The sequence below is a fragment of the Podarcis muralis genome, chromosome 2 (assembly GCF_964188315.1).
Source record: "Podarcis muralis chromosome 2, rPodMur119.hap1.1, whole genome shotgun sequence".
NCBI lineage: Eukaryota > Metazoa > Chordata > Lepidosauria > Squamata > Lacertidae > Podarcis > Podarcis muralis.
Window position 1 is genome coordinate 5,314,724 of NC_135656.1, and position 19,299 is coordinate 5,334,022.

The window sequence follows — 19,299 nt, forward strand, 5'->3', positions numbered from 1 at the left end:
CTTACATCTTTTGCATTCAGGTGGTATGGGCCATGTGAGTGATCCTCTATACATATCAACAGCACGCATAGAAGATCATTAACGTGGCCCATACAAAGGTCTGACAGAGCTGGCCAGGATTTTGCTGGGGGTGGAATGAGCAGCTATGATGCAGCAGAGTGCTCATGTATTGAGCTATCGGGCTCAATATTTATTCTGTGGTTCTGTCCTTAGGGTGATGCTAAAGGCCAACTTCAAAGCAGGCTCTCATCTCAGTTTGTTAACTTACTTTTGTTCTCATCATTTTGTTTTTATCCACTGGACGTAAGCAGATACCACATCCCTCTCCCGGAGGTGCTTGCAGGAAGTGGCAAAAGCACAGGGGCAGGCATTTGGGGAGATTGAGGCCATCTAGGCTCCTCCTTAGTTGATTCTGGGATTTTAAAAAAAATGTTGCCACACAGCAGACACCTACCTTGGCAACTGACTCGCTTTACTCCTAGGACTTTGGTGGTAAGGTTATGCTTAGGAGAAACAGATTGCTGGCAGAACTGCATGTAGGCTTGCAGTTCCACATCAGTTTAGGGAAACTGCAGAATATGGAAGGGGGCTGAAGAATCCAGCTCTCTCTATCCATTTAAATAAAGGAAGTTTCTATCTAGCCATTATAGCGGTGAAGATGCACTTGAAACTGTGCTTGAGCAATGCTTGCTCATGCAGGAGAGATGTCTTAACAAGAGATCTAGTGATTGTGGGTGGGGCCAATGCACCCACACAGAATAGCTCCCCCTGCCCCTCAATGACTAGCAAAGCCGGAGCAAATTTAGAAAAAAAATGGTTTAAAAAATGCAGAATAAATGGAGGCTGTAGAATTGAGTTTTTCTTGGGGCAGGATTTGCATTTTAGTTTTAGCAAGGAGAATACCCAGCCTTGAGCATTAGCTGCTCCTACTGTAACTTAGGGACGTGGGTGGCGCTGTGGTCTAAACCACTGAGCCTAGGGCTTGCTGATCAGAAGGTTGGCGGTTCGAATCCCCGCGATGGGGTGAGCTCCTGTTGTTCGGTCCCAGCTCCTGCCCACCCATCAGTTGGAAAGCACACCAGTGCAAGTAGATAAATAGGTACCGCTCCGGCGGGAAGGTAAACGGCGTTTCCGTGCGCTGCTCTGGTTCACCAGAAGCGGCTTAGTCATGCTGGCCACATGACCCGGAAGCTGTACGCCAGCTCCCTTGGCCAGTAAAGCGAGATGAGTGCCGCAACCCCCGAGTCATTCGCGACTGGACCTAATGGTAAGGGGTCCCTTTACCTTTACTGTAACTTAAAATGAGACAAGCCCAGGCGCATGCAGTACAGGATAGTGGTGGCGAAGAGGCTGAGCTGTTGACCAGGGAGTCCCTGCTTCCGTCTCATTTTCGCCATTCTTTCACTGGATGCCCTTAGGCAAGCCACTGCTCTGTCAGCCTTCGCTTCAGCCATGCTAACACACACAACACAATCTGTAATAGAGGAATGATTGTAGTGACCTATTGCACAGGCCGTTTGTAAGGATGTTGTGATAAGCCAGCTGAAGTGTTCGGAATAGCAGAAACGTGTTTAAACAATTTCTATTATATTAAGAGGGACGCGGGTGGCGCTGTGGGTAAAAGCCTCAGCGCCTAGGACTTGCCGATCGAAAGGTCGGCGGTTCGAATCCCCGCGGCGGGGTGTGCTCCCGTTGCTCGGTCCCAGCGCCTGCCAATCTAGCAGTTCGAAAGCACCCCCGGGTGCAAGTAGATAAATAGGGACCGCTTACCAGCGGGAAGGTAAACGGCGTTTCCGTGTGCTGCGCTGGCTCGCCAGATGCAGCTTTGTCACGCTGGCCACGTGACCCGGAAGTGTCTGCGGACAGCGCTGGCTCCCAGCCTCTAGAGTGAGATGAGCGCACAACTCTAGAGTCTGTCAAGACTGGCCCGTACGGGCAGGGGTACCTTTACCTTTTTTTTTATTATATTAAGAGCAAATGCAGCCCATTGCCAAAAAGCAGGAGAACCTGAGGAGCTGCCAACAGAGACAGCCTCCGGAATGCCACCCTGAGCTGCGCCTCGTGCATGTATAGCTGTGCCACCCCAGATGTAGCTGCATCTGCTTGGTGCGCAGAAACAACTAGAAGCCAGCACTAGCTAAAAGAAGACATTAAGTCCCCGCGAATGTGTTGATTTTCTGTCCAAATCAAGAGGCTTGGGAAATGCCCTTTGCAACTGCCAGGTGCCCACTCCAGAACGGACACATTATCCTATAGCCGCTAACAAAAGAGATGAGGAGTGACAGGGCAGCTGAGAAGCACAAGGCAAGCCTCCTGCCGGAGTGCTAAGGAGGACTTGATTGATGGCTCCAGTTGTCCTGCCAAAACTACCTCCTCCACACATTCCAGAAACAACTTTATTAAAGGAGGTTTTAGGCTGGTGCAGACATCTCTCCACCGCCTTCCCTTTAATCAGATTTGTGTGTTTGTGTGAGGGCATGCATGCTAATTATCGTCATTCTTTAGGCTGGCTAAGATCCTAGCAGGGTTCTTTGACAGGTGACAAAGCCAGTGGCAGTGCAGGCATTTCTCAGCCGGGGTGAAAGACATTACTCTATAGGCACCAAAGGAGGGTGAACTTTGAAAAGCCTCCCTTTTGCGGTCCTGCTGGTTGTCTGCCGTAACATAGCCTGCTGTTTCTTATGTGGGGTTCAGCAACTGGGGAGGCCCTGCCCCATGGACATACAGGAGGCCGGCTGATTCCTGGAAATGCTGCTCATCACAGGCCTGGGAAATCCCCCTCCCTCCCTTAGTGGGTTGCATCTGGCTTCCGGATCGTTGGGCCAAAGAGAAGGAGGGCCTGCAAACTGGAGAGTTCTGGTGGCTTCTGATCCCGTTGCTCACACTGGTTGCTCCACGCAAAATGAGAATAGCGATAGTGTTTGGAGCGTGGATCCTTTGTTGAATTTGGACCCCAGACAAGTGCCTGCCCCTAACACCTTCTAGAGCTGGCCTTGTCTGCTGAGGAAGGGAAAGGAGACATAGGAGACTAGGAAAAACATTGGTTTAGGGGAACAGAACCACCACCATAAATCTCAAAACAGCAGGTGGCTTTTAAAATGCTGGTGAATTTGAGACAAGTCAGCTAAAAACAAGTCATGGATTGGTTGACATACATACATACATACATACATACATACATACATACTTGTGTGTGTCACTTTTGCACAACAGATCCACTTTTAAAGAGAACAGCAAGTGGTATTTTGTGGTAAGAAAAGTGACTGGAAAATGGAAAGTGTGAGATAATTACTGTGTGATGGTGATGTTGTGTAACCTCCACTCAAATCTGTGAAAAAAACTTGTTTGCTCAGTAAATGCTTTGGAAGTGACCCCAGATGCAAAGATGCCTCGCCAGATCTGCATGTACAAACGCACCCTTATTCATTCTCGGGGTGGGAACCCTGTTCCTTTTTGCCACTTAATTTTGATGAAGTCACCAATAGGAGGTCACTGCAGGAGCACAGAACCACGCAAATTATATTGTAGCTCTAGGCTGGAAACAGAAGTAGATTCCAAGAGATGGCGCTTGGCTACTACCGTATATTCCGGCGTATAAGACGACCCCCAACTTTTCATGTTAAAATATAGAGTTTGGGATATACTCGCCATATAAGACTACCCTCGCCTGCAGCCAACTAGAGGCAGCCTCTTCCCGCCTCGGCTGCCGCCTCTCTCGAGCCCGCAACCGCTGCCTGGCTGCCTCCCGCGCAGCCGTCACCACGCGGGTTAACTCTCTCGCTCCTGCCCCCACCTGCCACAACCATACCCGGCGTATAAGACACGCCCCGACTTTGGAGAAGATTTTCTGGGGTTCAAAAGTTGTCTTATACGCCAGAACATACGGTAGTTAAGTGATGGGATGCCTTTTATCCTGGAGAAGTTGACCTTCAGAGTGGACATGAGAAATGGTGGTGATTCCTCAGGGGTAAAGTAATGGTCCGGGAGTAGTGGGGTATGTCTGTCTGTCTCTTTGAAGGGCAGTCCTCTTCTTTCCTTCCAGAACATGAATCAAGTCACCTGCTTTGACTTCACGCCAGCAGAAAAGAATGCATGTGTTATCTGCTATGCCCTACATCCGAGGGCTTGTCACACTCCCAGCTTGCTAAAGCACAGACATACTGTTCCCACAGGGAAATGGTTACATACTATTTCGAACTGTATCAAATATATATATTTAAAAGTCCAGATTGTTCCCCAAGTGTGGGACAAATGGGCAAATTAACTTGTAACACAGTTAAATACTGAAACATGTTTAAGAAAGCGCAGCAATTGTAGCTTCAGTGTCTCTGGCCCTGTTCCTCCACAATTCAGAGCCACCAACTTCACCCATGCAAAATTTATACCAGCTGATGCCATGCTAGTCTCTCTCTCAGAATGGAGAGTCGGATACTGCAAGCTTCAGGTGTGAAGGCTTCAGCATGCAGGTGAACTGGAGAAGTGAGCTTCATGTTTTATTGGCTCTAAAACACAATGAGAGTGGCACAAGCTCAAGAAACAAGTTTGAAATTTAGCAAGAGGTCATGGTGTTTTTTCAAGCCATTTGGACCAAAAAAGAGAATTTATTTGTTGAACCGCAATAACTCATCCTGAACAAGGTGCAGCAGTTGTGAAGGCCGTAGAGTGAATCAGCTCTACTGTGCCAGTTTTGTTATTTAAAATAGTGAATTTTTAAAATAGTGAATTTCAAGTGGTATGCTTCAGGTGGGGTTGCAGGAGAGGCACAGCAGTAATGCTAGTGGCAGGTCAAGCCTCAGCCTATTTGCTGCCTAACACGCTTTCAGTGTGCAGTTGGTCCCCTGATTCCAGATCCACACTGAAAAGCTACCTAGAATGGCATTAGATGCCTAGGCAAGCCCTGTGGGATGCATACAGGGTAGGAGGGGGGTCTTGTGTAAGAACCAGCCTGAAGAGATTTTAAGACATCATCACAAGGAGGCAGCACACCCCCCAAAATACCCTGGTGCTTCAAAATGCGAATAATGTTGTCCGTCACACTTTGGACCTCGTTGTCCGAATGTGCATGCAAACTCTCAAATCTTGAAGGCACACTCTGAGCACTGAAATTGCAGGAGCTCAAACTGATTGCATGCATAAAATCGATTTTCCTACCAAGCTTTTGTTTGGGAGGGCTTGGGCTCATGGCGGCGGCGGCGGGAGCAGCAGCAGAGTAAATAAAAACTAAAGCAGAGTCACAGATTCCTCCTCTCTTTATTTGCTACAACAAATTACAGTGGCTGCTACAAGAGGCACAGGTGCCAGTAACACACTCGTGCAGTGAAGCCGTGCTTTCGGGAGCTTTGATTTGGCATGGAAGGCAGCAAGTGATTGAGCTCTTTGCAGGCACACTCGGCACCCCCCAACCCCAAATCTTTCAACGTGCTCTTGGGGGGGGGGGCAGCGCAGATTCAACAAGGAGGTGCTTTTGCTGTGTCAGACACATTCGCTACGGTCATACGCGTAGAAACAAGCACTTTAAAAAACTCTTCATAAATAGACCACAATTAATGGTTTTGGCTTCTTCAGAGACGGAAGAGCGAGTGCACATGCGTGGAAAGGAATTGGGGGCTAGGACTTGAGAGTTCCATGTTGGCAGCTCCCAGTTGTGAAGCAAAGGAACAGTAGGAAAAGGCGAGCAAAGAGGCAAGATTGCTCGGCAGTGGAGCCTCAGACAGAGCAGCAAATACTGTGCTCCCCCTCCCTCCATATTTTGGAGAGGCTAGAGCCCGCCCTGCCGTCTAGCTGCTCTGCCCACCTGGCCCAGATTACAGGGTCTGCGAAGGCGGAATAAATCTAGCCACTGTGAGGCATCTATCAAGATTTAGCTTCCTGTGGGCTTAGCCATGTGGATTTTTTAAAAATCGCCAAAGCGGTTTGATTCTTTCCCATAGCAACACCGCAGACAACAAACCTCCACAAAAACAAACAACAACAACCACCCCAAGTGCAGCTGCTGAAGAGCTCCATGAGGGGAAGTCCATGCTGCCCACAAGCCCCCTGGAAGGGGCCTCCGCCAAGCCCAGCTCAAGCGAGAATAGCCTGGGGATACGGGAAAGGCAAAGAATAAATGGAGGCCCGGCCACTGGGGTCTATTTTGTAAAAGAGCAATCAAGCCATTTCCCCAGCACTACAGTAGGACAGCACTGAAATTTGCAAGCAGTGATTTATTGCTCTGAAAAAGGAGGGGGGTGTCTAAGGGCCCTTTAGTCTTCATGTGTGCAATGGTCCTAAAAGCTCAGCTCTAAAAAATTCATGCTAGCAGAGGAAACCTTAAAATCATGCATACGGTGTATGTTGTCCTTTTGCTTCTTGAAGCAAATCTCCTCTCCCTCCCCAAAGCCTTCGTGCCTATCCTTCCCTGCAAATCTATTTTCAAAGTCAGTCAGAAAATGCAAATATTGCAAGTTAATTCTGTGTACAGGTAGATAAATTCTGCATATCTGTGAATCTGATTTGGAGCACGGAATATGAATTTCCTGCTACAGAATACACACGGACCTAGAACTTGGTGCGGGAGGTTGGGGCGGAGGAGGTTTGACACGCCACACACCAATTCCAGGACTGGAGTGCAAGAAGGCACCAAGCAACATTCGTTTTTTAAAACAGCAACGTGAGTGGCACAAATAACAATACTGCAAGAAAGCTGTCTGTCCATTTGGACTATCAGCATAATGCTGGGTGGGACAAGAAGCCAAAAACAAACAGATTCAGTTTAAAGGAGCCAGAATCAGAAAGAGCAGGTGATGTTTGGCGAGGTTAGCGTGAACTGCTACCAGGAGGTTGTGGGTCTGCACACAGTCAGGGCAGGGTACACCAGGACACTTGACAGGCATCAGCTAAATGCACAGAGGTCACAGCCATGGACTCCCCATAATGGGGAAAGAATGATAAAAAAGGCAAATAAAAATGGCTTGGCCACTGCGCTCTCCACCCCTCAAATCCCGTCTCTCAAAAAGACTGAACGCCATTTGAAAAGTGTATTAGTAGGACAACTGAATTCAAGTTGCTTTTCCCAGCCAAACAAGCCCAGGACGAGGGTTGTTGCAGAATGTTCCCTTTCTAGATAAAAGATCTGGTGTGGAACCCTTTGTTCCAAAGGAGGTTATTTGCCCAAGTGTTATTCTGGGGAAATATCTGGTCCCTCCCTGCGGAGCTCCTAGTCCTTCTCTAGCTCACCCCCTCGCCCCAGGCTCCCTTCGCTCCCGGCCCTTTCAGCTTCTTCTCCAGTGGCTACTGAAAAAGCGTCAGCCTACAGCATCTGTAGAGCCTGAAAGGAACTTCATCCTCAACAGAAGGATGAAAAAGGTCCACTTCTTTGGTCAATAAAAAAAAAGGCAGCATGCGGTATGCAGTGTTGAGAGAAGCACACAGGGTGAATGCAGGGTGCGAATCCCTCACCGCCTCAAAAACCCACCCAGGAGTCACTTCTCGGTGAAAAAAGAAGATTCTAAGAACACGACACTATGATTGCTTAAAAAACAGATACAACTGAAGAGTCCGTCCAGCAGGCGGGTGAGCTTGGAGTCCTCCAGCGAAAGGTGGCGGTGGTAGCAGTGTCAGTGCCAGCTCTTCAACTCCCTGGATGGTGAAGTTTCAAGACAGGAGGCACCGTGGAGATTAGGAGCTGGTTTTGTCATCTTTCAAATCGTACCTGCAAGATAAGGAGAGCCTTTGCTGAAGACCTGGCACAAAACCACCTCAAAGGAAGGGTTCCCAGGCTGTTAAAGGCACTCTGAAACCCTCCAAATCACTACAATAAGGGAAACCACATCTCACACCACTTTGGGGGAGGCAGGAGGATGTAAATCCTGGTTTTTGTAAGTCACTGAATGCACCCTAAAAAGAACCATGGGAGCTCACGTTCCTCCAAGCTCCTTTCCTTGTCCTTACATGTCCATAGGCTAGGCAGCATCTGTTCCACTTGTAATACACAGAGGATGCTCAATAATGCCTAATTGTGACTGTGGAAAATTCACTACGAAGTCTGAGGGAATTTGGTACAGCATCTCATGTTCCACATCTTCCCGCTACCCTCCTTCTTCCAACATGCCCATCAGAAGAAATGCCCCCATACTGCTAGATGGTTGTGTGCAGGCTGCCGTCCCCCCCCCTCTTGTCCCCTACACAGGGAGAGAGTGAATCAGGATGTCCCATTGCTGTCAACTTTTCCCTTTTCTTGTGAGGAATCCTATTCAGAATAAGGGAATTTCCCTTAAAAAAGGAAAAGTTGACAACTATGGGGTGTCCCAGCTTGCCACCCTGGGTAGTCATGCAATTTGTATCACTCTGTTCCAATCACAGAATCAATGCTCAATGTGATTTTGTGACAACTGTGGCTTTACTCTAGAGATCTCAGCATCTGTGGCCTTATTTTTATGCTTGCTAGTTGATCTGGGTGTTCACAAATGGATTCAATTTACAAGAAAGGAAATTCTGACACCAGGAAGACCTCTCTGAGGGTAAGAGCTGTTTGACAGTGGAACAGGCTTCCTCGAGAGATTGTGGACTCCCTTCCTTGGAGGTTTTTAAGCAGAGGTTGGATGGCCACCTGTCATGGATGATTCCTCCACTGCAGGGAAGGTGGACTAAATCAGTGTTTCCCAACCGGTGTTCCGCGGCACACTAGTGTGCCGCGAGACGTTGCCTGGTGTGCCGCGGGAAAAATTAAAAAATTCGAAAGATACAGTGGTACCCCGCAAGACGAATGCCTCGCAAGACGGAAAACCCGCTAGACGAAAGGGTTTTCCGTTTTGGAGGCGCTTCGCAAAACTAATTTCCCTATGGGCTTGCTTCGCAAGACGAAAGCCCATAGGGAAATCTCCGGGACAGCGGGGAAGCGCAGCGCGTCTTCCCCACTGTCCTCGGACCTCCTCCGAAGCCTGGGGGGGGGGGGAATAAAGGGGGAAAAATTATTCCCCCACCGCCAGGCGTGGGGCTGGGGCGGGGGAAGCCCGAGCTTCCCCCTCCCCCAGAACGGGACCCAGAGCCATGCCGAAGCTGCGCGCAGCTTTGGCATCGCTCTGGGAGCTTGCGGGGCTGGGGGAGGAGGAAGCCCTCCGCCAGCCTCCAAACCATGTCGGGAGACAGCGGGATGGCGCGCTGCGCCTCTCCCACTGTCCCCCGAGTTTGCAGGGCTGGCGATGGGGAGGAGCAGGCTTCTCCCCCTGCCAGCCTTCCAGCCAAGTCGGGGGGCAGCGGCAAGGGCGCGCTGCGCCTCTCCCGCTGTCCCCCGAGTTTGCGGGGCTGGCGATGGGGAGGAGCAGGCTTCTCCCCCCGCCAGCCTTCCAGCCAAGTCGGGGGGCAGCGGCAAGGGCGCGCTGCGCCTCTCCCGCTGTCCCCCGAGTTTGCGGGGCTGGCGATGGGGAGGAGCAGGCTTCTCCCCCCGCCAGCCTTCCAGCCAAGTCGGGGGGCAGCGGCAAGGGCGCGCTGCGCCTCTCCCGCTGTCCCCCGAGTTTGCGGGGCTGGCGATGGGGAGGAGCAGGCTACTCCCCCCGCCAGCCTTCCAGCCAAGTCGGGGGGCAGCGGCAAGGGCGCGCTGCGCCTCTCCCGCTGTCCCCCGAGTTTGCGGGGCTGGCGATGGGGAGGAGCAGGCTTCTCCCCCCGCCAGCCTTCCAGCCAAGTCGGGGGGCAGCGGCAAGGGCGCGCTGCGTTTCTCCGCTGTCCCGGACGGCTTTCAAAAGCCTGCCTTCAAAAGCCGTCCGGGACAGCGGAGAAACGCGCTGCCTTTCTCCGCTCTCCCGGGAAGGCAGGCAGGGGGGAGCAAAGACTTTCGCACCCGCCCACCTTCAGAAGAGGTCCAGGACCTCTTCTGAAGGCGGGCGGGGGGCGAAAATCTTTGTCCCCCCTGCCTGCCTTCCCAGGGGCTTTTAAATCGCTCCGGACAGCGGAGAAGTCCTCCGCTGTCCCGGGCGATTTTAAAATGCCGCCCGCCAGCATTTTAAGATTGCCCCGGACAGCGGAGAAGTCCTCCGCTGTCCCGGGGTTTTTTAAAATGCTGGGGGTGGGAAGAAAAGCCCTTGTCCCCCCCCCCCCAGCCTTCAGAAGAGGTCAGGGGACAGACTGTCCCCGGACCTGGTCTGAAGGCGGTTTCCCTAGGAACGCATTAATTGATTTTCAATGCATTCCTATGGGAAACCGTGCATCGCAAGACGAAAAACTCGCAAGACGAAGAGACTTGCGGAACGAATTAATTTCGTCTTGCGAGGCACCACTGTATCCGGAGAGGCGGCCTTCAGGCGAGTTTTAATTTTAATTTTCCTTCTCCCACTTAATGCCCCACGCTCGCCCGAGCAGCTTGCAGTCCTCGGTAACCACGGCGACCCGAGGGAGGGGAGGGAACAGGGAAGTCGAGGGCGGCGGCGAGCCGCGATGACATCAGTGGGCCGCGCCGCCTCGCCCTGGCACGGTGTGAGAGCCCCGGCTAGTGGCGCGAGCTTCAGAATAAGTGGGATCCGCGTGCGCGAGACCGAGATCGCGGGTAAGGAGCTCAGCCCTGGGCAGGAGGAAGCGGGGCCGCGAGTGCGGGCCACATCCCCACAGAGAGCGAGCCTCCCCCGGCCCACCACTCCGGGCAGGTCCACTCGCATGAGGGGGCGGCGATGGCGACGGCCGGCAGCTTGCCTGCAATGCCATCCCTCGAGCAGGCGAGGAGCCCGGAGGCTACCAGATGCGAGTCCTCTTTCCCACCCTGCTCGGGAGTCCAGAGCACTTGGTCGCATTGAGGATCTAGAGTGGGGAAGCGGGGCTTGTGTCTGGGCTGGACACATTGGGCTGCCTGTGCCGCTCGACCTGCGGGGAGAAATCAGGGTGGGAGTCACGACCGTGAGGCAGGGCTGCCAAGTGTGGCAGAAGAGGACACGGCCGTCGCACCTGTCCTTAGGTAGGAGCTTCTTCCGTGTCGACCTGCTGCCCTAAAGTCTTGGCTTTTTTCTTGGCTTTTTGGCGGTTGGCACAGAAGGAAGGCAAGGGGGAGGGGGAAAAATTGAAACTTACACTTTCGTGCGTCCCTCCCGGCGTGACGCTGCGCGCTGACGTCACGGGGCTGTAATGGTGGTGTGCCTCGAGATTTTTTTCATGAAACAAGTGTGCCTTTGCCCAAAAAAGGTTGGGAAACACTGGACTAAATGACTCTCAGTGTCTCTTCCAACTCTACAATTCTATGATTCTCTGAATTTCTATGAATGATTGTATATGCACTTGCAGCCTAGGCTCCAAGTTCAGGAGAGAGTTTTAAGAAAGAGCCACATTCAAGGTGGGGTGGAGGGGAAAGGGATAGGGGAGTGAGGAAAAAGGAAAACAGTGGACAGTGCCTCCAGGACTAGGGTCCAATACATATTAGCTCTGCACATTTTTGTTCAGTATTCTGGTTTCCTTTGCTCATGAGGCCACCACTACTGTCCCCCCCCCCCCCGAATTCCAGACCCCTTCAGGACCTCTTTTAGCTATTGCATGATTCTTTCACTGGGTACTTCCTCATAAAACAGCTGCATGTTGTTTATTATCAACAGGCGTGGCTTCCAGAACTAGTCTGGCACCTTCCTCCCTTGCTCCATCTTTAATACTTAACCTTGTGTGGGTGGGCGTTTTATCCTCCCATTTTTCTCTGTCTGGAAGGAGATCACGGGGTTGTGTTTTGTTTTTAATGCTGCTTCATTTAAAGTGCACTTTAAAAGCCCTTTCCCCCGAAGCCTTCAGTGTGAGTAGGAATGTAACTGTGATGGTGGCTGCATTCACCCGGCAGTCGTTTTGGGGGTGCATCCTCTTGTTCCCTCCTATGCAAGGTTCATGGAGAGCGTGACCCCCCTCCATTCACCTTCACAGTGGGGGGAAAGAGGCTGGATCTCAAGAAACAGCTGCTGAGGTTGGTGCGAATCCCACCTCCTCAGAAAGGGCCCTGCCATTGCAAAGGTCCTTGGTGGCAGCGGGCTTCTCCTCCCACCAGCTGTTTCCCAGGATTCAGCTTCTTCTTCCTCCCAGTGCAACTTGCATAAGGGAAAGAAACAAGAGGCCAGAAGCCCAGAAATCCTACCCCTCCTCCAAGAGGGATCCTTGGGGTAAACAGGGTCTTTGCTGGGTGGGTGAAGTTCCCCCCACCCACAACAGATTCTTCTAGGAATCTAGCCTCTCCTTTCCTCCTATGCAAGTCAATGGAGGGATTGCTCCATTTCCTTGCACTAACGCTCCAAGCAGATGGGAAGACGAGGGAGGCACAATGTTGTATTCCACAGAATGAGCAGCAACTGCATTGGTGAAAAACGTAAGTGCCACAGTGGCTTGCAAGCAAAGGGGCTTCAGTGTGGATTCCACCTGGAATACTTCACTGTCCCTCGGACAGAGAAAGACCTTTATGGTTCACTGCTCCATGTAGTCAATAAGGGTAAAGGTAAAGGGACCTCTGACCATTAGGTCCAGTCGTGGCCGACTCTGGGGTTGCAGTGCTCATCTCGCTTTATTGGCTGAGGGAGCCGGCGTACAGCTTCTGGGTCATGTGGCCAGCATGACTAAGCCGCTTCTGGTGAACCCACTTCTGGTGAAACGCCATTTACCTTCCTGCTGGAGCGGTACCTATTTATCTACTTGCACTTTGACGAGCTTTTGAACTGCTAGGTTGGCAGGAGCAGGGACCGAGCAACGGGAGCTCACCCCGTCGTGGGGATTCGAACCGCCAACATTCTGATTGGAAAGTCCTAGGCTCTGTGGTTTAACTCACAGCGCCACCCGCGTCCCAGTCAATAAGGGACAAGAGACTAAATTTTAGAATCTAGACTCATAGAATTGTAGAGTTGGACGGCACCACAAGGGTCTTCTAGTTGAACCTCCTGCAAGGCAGGAATCTTTTGCCCAATGTGGGGCTTGAACCCACAACGCTGAGATTAAGAGTCTCATGCTCTACCAATGGAGCTATCCCAGGTCCATCCTCAGTGGCATGGCATACAGAACCATCTGTTTCCCTACCCTAGTCCCAAGAATGAGAGGACCCCTCCTTCAAATCACGTTTTGCATCCTCTATGAAAACGACGGCCCAGGTAGCAAGACCTCCTCTGCCTGCCCAGTGATACTGGAGACGCTATGGGGCAACTGCCCCTCCGGCTGTACTCACCACTGGGGAGCGCCCTGGGACAGGTCCTTCTGCGAGAGGTCGATGTGCACCTGGGAGGGGAAAGCACAGAGAAGCAGTCACATGCCGGCTCCTCTCCAATGGGGAGCCTGAAACGGCAGCTCCTCCCGAGTTCCATACCTTCCCTATCGGCTCCCCTCGGGACATGAAAGACACGCTGTTTTTGATGTAGGCCTCCAGCTTCCTCCGCTGGGCATCGTCCAGCGTCAGATCCCATTCAAACCTGTGGAAAGGGCAAGCGAGTATCAAGGCCGGTTTCACATAGATTACCCCACACATTTTAATTGCCCTTTTTGGCCAAGAGAAGAGTTAAAGGTAAAGGTAAAGGGACCCCTGACCATTAGGTCCAGTCGTGACCGACTCTGGGGTTACGGCGCTCATCTCGCTTTATTGGCCAAGGGAGCCGGCGTACAGCTTCCGGGGCATGTGGCCAGCATGACTAAGCCGCTTCTGCCGAACCAGAGCAGCGCACGGAAACGCCGTTTACCTTTCGCCGGAGTGGTACCTATTTATCTACTTGCACTTTGACGTGCTTTCGAACTGCTAGGTTGGCAGGAGCTGGGACCGAGCAATGGGAGCTCACCCCGTCGCGGGGATTCGAACCGCCGACCTTCTGATCAGCAAGTCCTAGGCTCTGTGGTTTAACCCACAGCACTACCCGCATCCCAACAGAAGAGTTATTTAATGGTAAAGCTGTGAATCCCAGCCCTTCCACCGACGAAACACACTCAATACGAATGCATGCATAGGGCTGGAGCAGGGAATCTAATCTGTGTTAGTGACTGCAAGTAGGGAAGCAGGGAGTAATAGTTAGCACTGAGTTAAGTCACCCAAAATAAAATTATCTGATGTCATGGATAGAGCTTGGTAATAGCGACCCCACTATAGCAGTTATTATTTTTATGTAGTGATGTTGAAATTATTTTTATTAAAATTTGTATACTGCCCTTCATCTTGATATCTCAGGGCAGTTCACAGCATAAAAATAAAAACACAGAACAAAACAAACTCTCCCCCCCACATTTAAAAGGACTTAAAATGTTAATCAGCCGAAGGCCTGGTTGAAAAGGAACATTTTCACCTAGTGCCTAAAGGTATATGATGAAAACACCAGCCGAACTTCCCTGGGGAGAGCATCCCACTGCAGAAAAGGCCCGTTCTTGTGTCGCCACCCTCTGGTCCTCTCCAAACAACCTGACTGTTCACTATAAGCTAGAGGCAGCTCCAGTTCCCAGGAGCTGGTGACCCTTTCAGACACCCACCCACCCTCACACAATGGCACCCTCCCTTACTTCTCATTGAACTCTGGATTGTGGGTCTTCTTCCGCACGGTTGTCTTTCTCTTGGTGACACGGGATTTGTCAGGCAGTAGGATCAGGGAGACATAGGGGTCAGGTGTGTCCTTGGTACCTGACTTAAGATTTCTGAAATGAAGGGAGAGAGGGTTATTAGGATGGGTGGGAACATTCAGTGCCCCTAAATCAAATGGAAGGAGGGATTTGAAGAACTTAATGGCACATATTGGGCCAGATTCAATGAAGTATTTGGGCAAGTGGGAGCTGGTTCAGCAGGACTTTCCCCTCCTCTCAGTCAGTTGGGGGTCAGGGTCCATAGAATCCCCAGAACAGTGTGGGGAGAGGAGAAGGGAGATTGTTCCATCTGGCAGGCAGAAATGTTTGTTCTGATGCAACAATCAAATTAGCATGGAAATGAAATCCTCTCTAGGGGTTGTACCCAATCCTGCTCCTTTCTCAGAGTAGACACACTGAAGTTAGTCATGTCAATCCATAGCAATGGGTCTGTTCTGAGTAGGGCTAAGATTAGATACAACTCTATGCTAACTATAGCAATCACGTTGGGCTGTCTTTTATTATTTATTATTCCAACCATGTACCAGCAAATTCAGGTTGCACAATAATAGCTGATCTGGAGCTCTTGTGCAGCAAGCCCACTTCCCTAAAGATCAGACTTTTAGCATTAAGGAAAGTGACGGGGAAACGTTCTGGAAAGTGTGGGATAAAGCTTGTTTTGATGCAGCAGCATCTACATAACATCTTTGCAACTAGATCAGAGTGAATGCTCATCAAGTAACCAATGTTGTCTGATCTCTCTGCAAATGAATTGGGATGAGTGTTCAATAACCAGGTCACCTGGGAGTGCCCCCCCTTTTTTTTTTACTGCCACTTGGTGTAGAAGCCAAGAGTCAAAGCATACATAAAGTAAAAACCCTCTTTGGGTGGTAGCACAAAATCCAGCAAGATGGCTGAGAATGTACCCATTTTCTATGTGCAGTTAAGAAAACCTCTTTTTGGGGGCTCCATGCCAAAGCCCTCTCTTTGTCCCACTCCTCCCAAATCAAGCCCCCCTCCAGCCCTTACCTGCAGGCGTGTATGATGACAATGAGTTTGCGCGCATCCATGTTGTACCAGACAGTGAGGCTCATCTGGCCCAGGGGCGAGTTTGACAGCTCCAGGTTACTGCAGGGCAGAAAGACACAAGCCCAGCTGATTATTAGGGGAATCGTGGTAGCACATGGGGCTGGATGAGGAAAGGGCAAGACGTTTTGACACTTTTTTGGCAGCACGTGCAGCTGGAGGAAGGAAATGTGATGGTCAAAGCCTCGTCCATGTTGCCCCCACAGATGCTAAGGGAGCAGAATGCATGAGCGATGAGTATGCTTAGGTACAGCGGTGAGGGAGGGCTCAAGAAGCAGGGAGGTTAAGAACTTCCCTGCAGCTCTCATTGCTGCAGGGGGGTGGGGGTGGGGAAGCAGACTTGCTGGTGTTCCCAAAGCCCAAATGAGCACCGTGCTGCAAGACATGGAGCAGAGTAGTGCTCCCATCTTTTAAAGTATTAAATATATTACGTACATAAACAGCAAGCGTTGTTGTTCCCTTTCTGGCAAAAAGCTCCAAGGCCACTCAGCCGATCTGTATCAACAAGATGTTATTCAAAAGCCCACAGTGTACTGGCTTCAATTTCACAAGCTGACCCTGGACCCTCAGAATTCAGACTCTAAAGCGGGAGTGGGGAACCTTCTTCGGGGCAAAGGCCGTGTGGTGGAAAGCTGTGGGGGGATCCATTCCAGTAGCAAGTAGGGCCAGACCCCCACACAGCCACACACAATCACACACCACAAGTTACTCCCAATGGAAACAGAGGCCTATATTTAACTCTTAGTAACTCCATGCAAGTTTCACCTGGTGTTTTCTCCCATAGACTTTTTTTTTTAAAGCAAGGACTGTAACACATATAAACACCCTTGATCTGCCTTGACTGTGAAAAAGGAACTCAGTATTCCTGGTAGAATGATGCAAATAACACCAATAAACAGATGGAAAACAAGTCCCACATTAGAGCTATCCAAAGCATCAAATTTCAATAAACATTTGCATCCCCCAAACTGTATACTGCTTTGGACCTATGGAGCCTTGCCCAGCGTGGTAGTCAAACACTTCAAGTGTCACCTTTCCCCATAAACTCACTCAGGCTCAGAGATTAACATCTGAGGCTCTCCTCTGCAGTCCATCTCCAAAAGATATTGGAGGGTGAGAACAAGCCTCTCCTGTGGTGGCCCCCACTTCAGGAATGTTCTCCCCAGGGAAGCTTTCCTGGCGCTGACTTTGGCTTCCTTCTGATGCCAGGAAAAGACCTTCCAGCAACTTGGACAGCTGTAATGACCCGGCTTTTGGCTGTTGGGGGGGCACTTATTCTGTTGTAGGGTGGCTTTTGTGGATGAGTACTTTTTAGTATTGGACGCGGGTGGTGCTGTGGGTAAAAGCCTCAGCGCCTAGGGCTTGCCGATCGAAAGGTCGGTGGTTCGAATCCCCGCGGCGGGGTGCGCTCCCGCTGCTCGGTCCCAGCACCTGCCAACCTAGCAGTTCGAAAGCACTCCCGGGTGCAAGTAGATAAATAGGTACCGCTTACTGGCGGGAAGGTAAATGGCGTTTCCGTGTGCTGCGTTGGCTCGGCAGATGCAGCTTTGTCACGCTGGCCACGTGACCCGGAAGTGTCTCTGGACAGCGCTGGCCCCCGGCCTCTTGAGTGAGATGGGCGCACAACCCCAGAGTCTGTCAAGACTGGCCCGTACGGGCAGGGGTACCTTTACCTTTACCTTACTTTTTAGTACAGATTTAGTTTTAATCTATTTTTATTACATATTTGTATCTTATTGTCTCTGCAAACCACTTCTGGTGATGTGAAACAATGCATACAGTGAACTGAGACAAATTTTGGAACACAAGTCTACCTCTCTGCCAGGGCCAACACAAAAGTTGATGCCTCATGATGTGGGCAGTCTACTCTGATACTTTGCTCCCTGTCTCCTTCCTCCCCCTGCTACCTCCATCTCTTCTTCACTATCATTGTTTGGTTGCTTCATTAACAGCAGTCTAATACCCTCCCTCTGAAGAAGGGGCCCTTATTTAGAGAGAGGCATTCTGGCCGAGGATGCACCAAAGAGTGCCTGCACGGCTGCAAATTTTGCCACAGTGACAGCCAAGTACTTTAAACTGCACTTGCTGCCGTCATGGCAATGCATGGGGTGGAGAGCACCTGCGCCGATGCCACGTTGCAGGCAGCTGATCAGGTGAGCGGCTGCAGCAGCTGTGGCAGGAATGAAGGAGTGGGTGAAGTACCAGCAGCTATCAGCTGCAGCATTGGCCAACCCTGTGGCAGAGCAATCCTTTTCCCTCTGAGCCACGTGGCTCAGCATGGCTGATGGTGTGTGTGGCCAGGGCTGTTCTCCACTTTGATCTTCTTGCTGAGGAAGGAGCTGCAACTGTGAAGTTTGCATGGCAGGGCTGGATGAAATCCGACAGCCTGTGAGCCAGGGCTCCCCATCCTTGTTCAAAAGTTGCCTCCCTCTAAACAGGCCTCTGTGAGATCAGCAAAGACAGACCAATAGCAGCCATACAGGCTGTGACCCCCACCAACCACCCTCCTGCCAGTGGGACAGCAGAGCAGATCAGCCAAACATGTCAAGAAAAGTGGGCCCAAGCAAAGAAGACAGAGAGCGAGAGTCAGGTGATCAGATGTGGAGGAAGGAGGAGTCAAGACTGTCAGGAAAGCGATCTAATGACCCTCAGCCTCTCTTATTGATGCATCAGAAAATGTGGTCTCCTTGCAGCAGAGGCACTAAGATAAAGGGCAGTGCATTTACCCTCTGCAAGGAGCTAAGGCAGGGATAGAGAACGTGTGGCCCTCCTGATGTTGTCAGCCTGGATAGCCAATGATAGAGGAGTTGTAGTCCAATAACCCCTGGAGGACAATCCCTGGCCTGAGGAGCTCAATTTTATTGTGCAAGATCAAATTGTTTGCTGGGTTCCACACCCCACAGGGTCGCCCTTCTTTACCTGCTGGCCTGTGGCAGGCGCTGGCGCAGCTCTTGAGTGGAACCGGAGTCTCCATCCTCCCGGATGTACAGCTCCGTCTCAGATCCCTTCTGGGAGGCCTCCTCATTCTCTTCTCCAGCCCCAGCATGAAGGGCCTCCACACCGGAGTGCTGAGAGATCAGAACCTGCGGGACGAGGCAAACAAAAATGGAAGATGATTTCCCAGGACAGTCATACGAATTCATCCTGTGGTCAAGAACGGGGACCTCAACACCAGCTTCACCAGAACTTTGCTGGAGAGACCCGATAGGTGAAGATAAAACAAAACACCGGCTCTTCACATTCCCCCTACATATTATGAAAATAAGAACAACGGCACAAAAGGTAGTATTATGTACCAGACGAACCAGACCAGACCTGACTTCTCTGTGTTGCAATTTTTTACATATTGTTACGTACGAAACACAATTTAAAAAAGGAAATAATCCGTAGGGAAACAGGTCAGAGTCTGTTAAGACTGTTCAGAGCTGCTGTTCCCCACATTGCCACTTACCCCCAGCTGCACTCGCATCAGGACCTGGATGGCAGGACCAGAGTTGTTGAGTTGGAACCAGCGGTCAAGGACGAGCCCCTCTGCTGACAGCAACTGCTCAAGTGGGAGTGACAGGCTACCCAGGGTATGCCCATCATCTTTCACCTGTGGGAACGACAGACAGGTGAGGACCGATCAAAATTTCACAGGTGAAGCAGGCAGGAAGGATTAGGGTCACACATGGTGTGCATTGGAATAACCCCTTTTGTACCCTGCAA

At 51.0% G+C, this 19,299-nt stretch overlaps 1 protein-coding gene across 3 annotated transcripts in view; it reads right to left on the minus strand.

Annotated features, from left to right (window-relative positions):
- Positions 1–5,231: 5,231 nt before the first annotated feature.
- The window catches only part of ESYT1 (extended synaptotagmin 1), a 78,877-nt gene continuing 64,809 nt past the window's right edge, over positions 5,232–19,299 (minus strand). For 2 of the 3 annotated variants that reach the window (XM_077923790.1, XM_028721356.2), the window contains exons 25-32: positions 19,043–19,186; positions 18,511–18,674; positions 16,027–16,086; positions 15,535–15,633; positions 14,449–14,580; positions 13,277–13,379; positions 13,139–13,188; positions 5,232–7,690 (exon numbers count right to left, since the gene is read on the minus strand). In XM_077923790.1, the coding sequence (XP_077779916.1) occupies positions 7,657–7,690; positions 13,139–13,188; positions 13,277–13,379; positions 14,449–14,580; positions 15,535–15,633; positions 16,027–16,086; positions 18,511–18,674; positions 19,043–19,186 (786 nt within the window). In that variant the 3' untranslated portion in view covers positions 5,232–7,656. The remainder of the gene's footprint in view (positions 7,691–13,138; positions 13,189–13,276; positions 13,380–14,448; positions 14,581–15,534; positions 15,634–16,026; positions 16,087–18,510; positions 18,675–19,042; positions 19,187–19,299) is intronic. The other variant, XM_028721357.2, reaches the window with a different exon arrangement.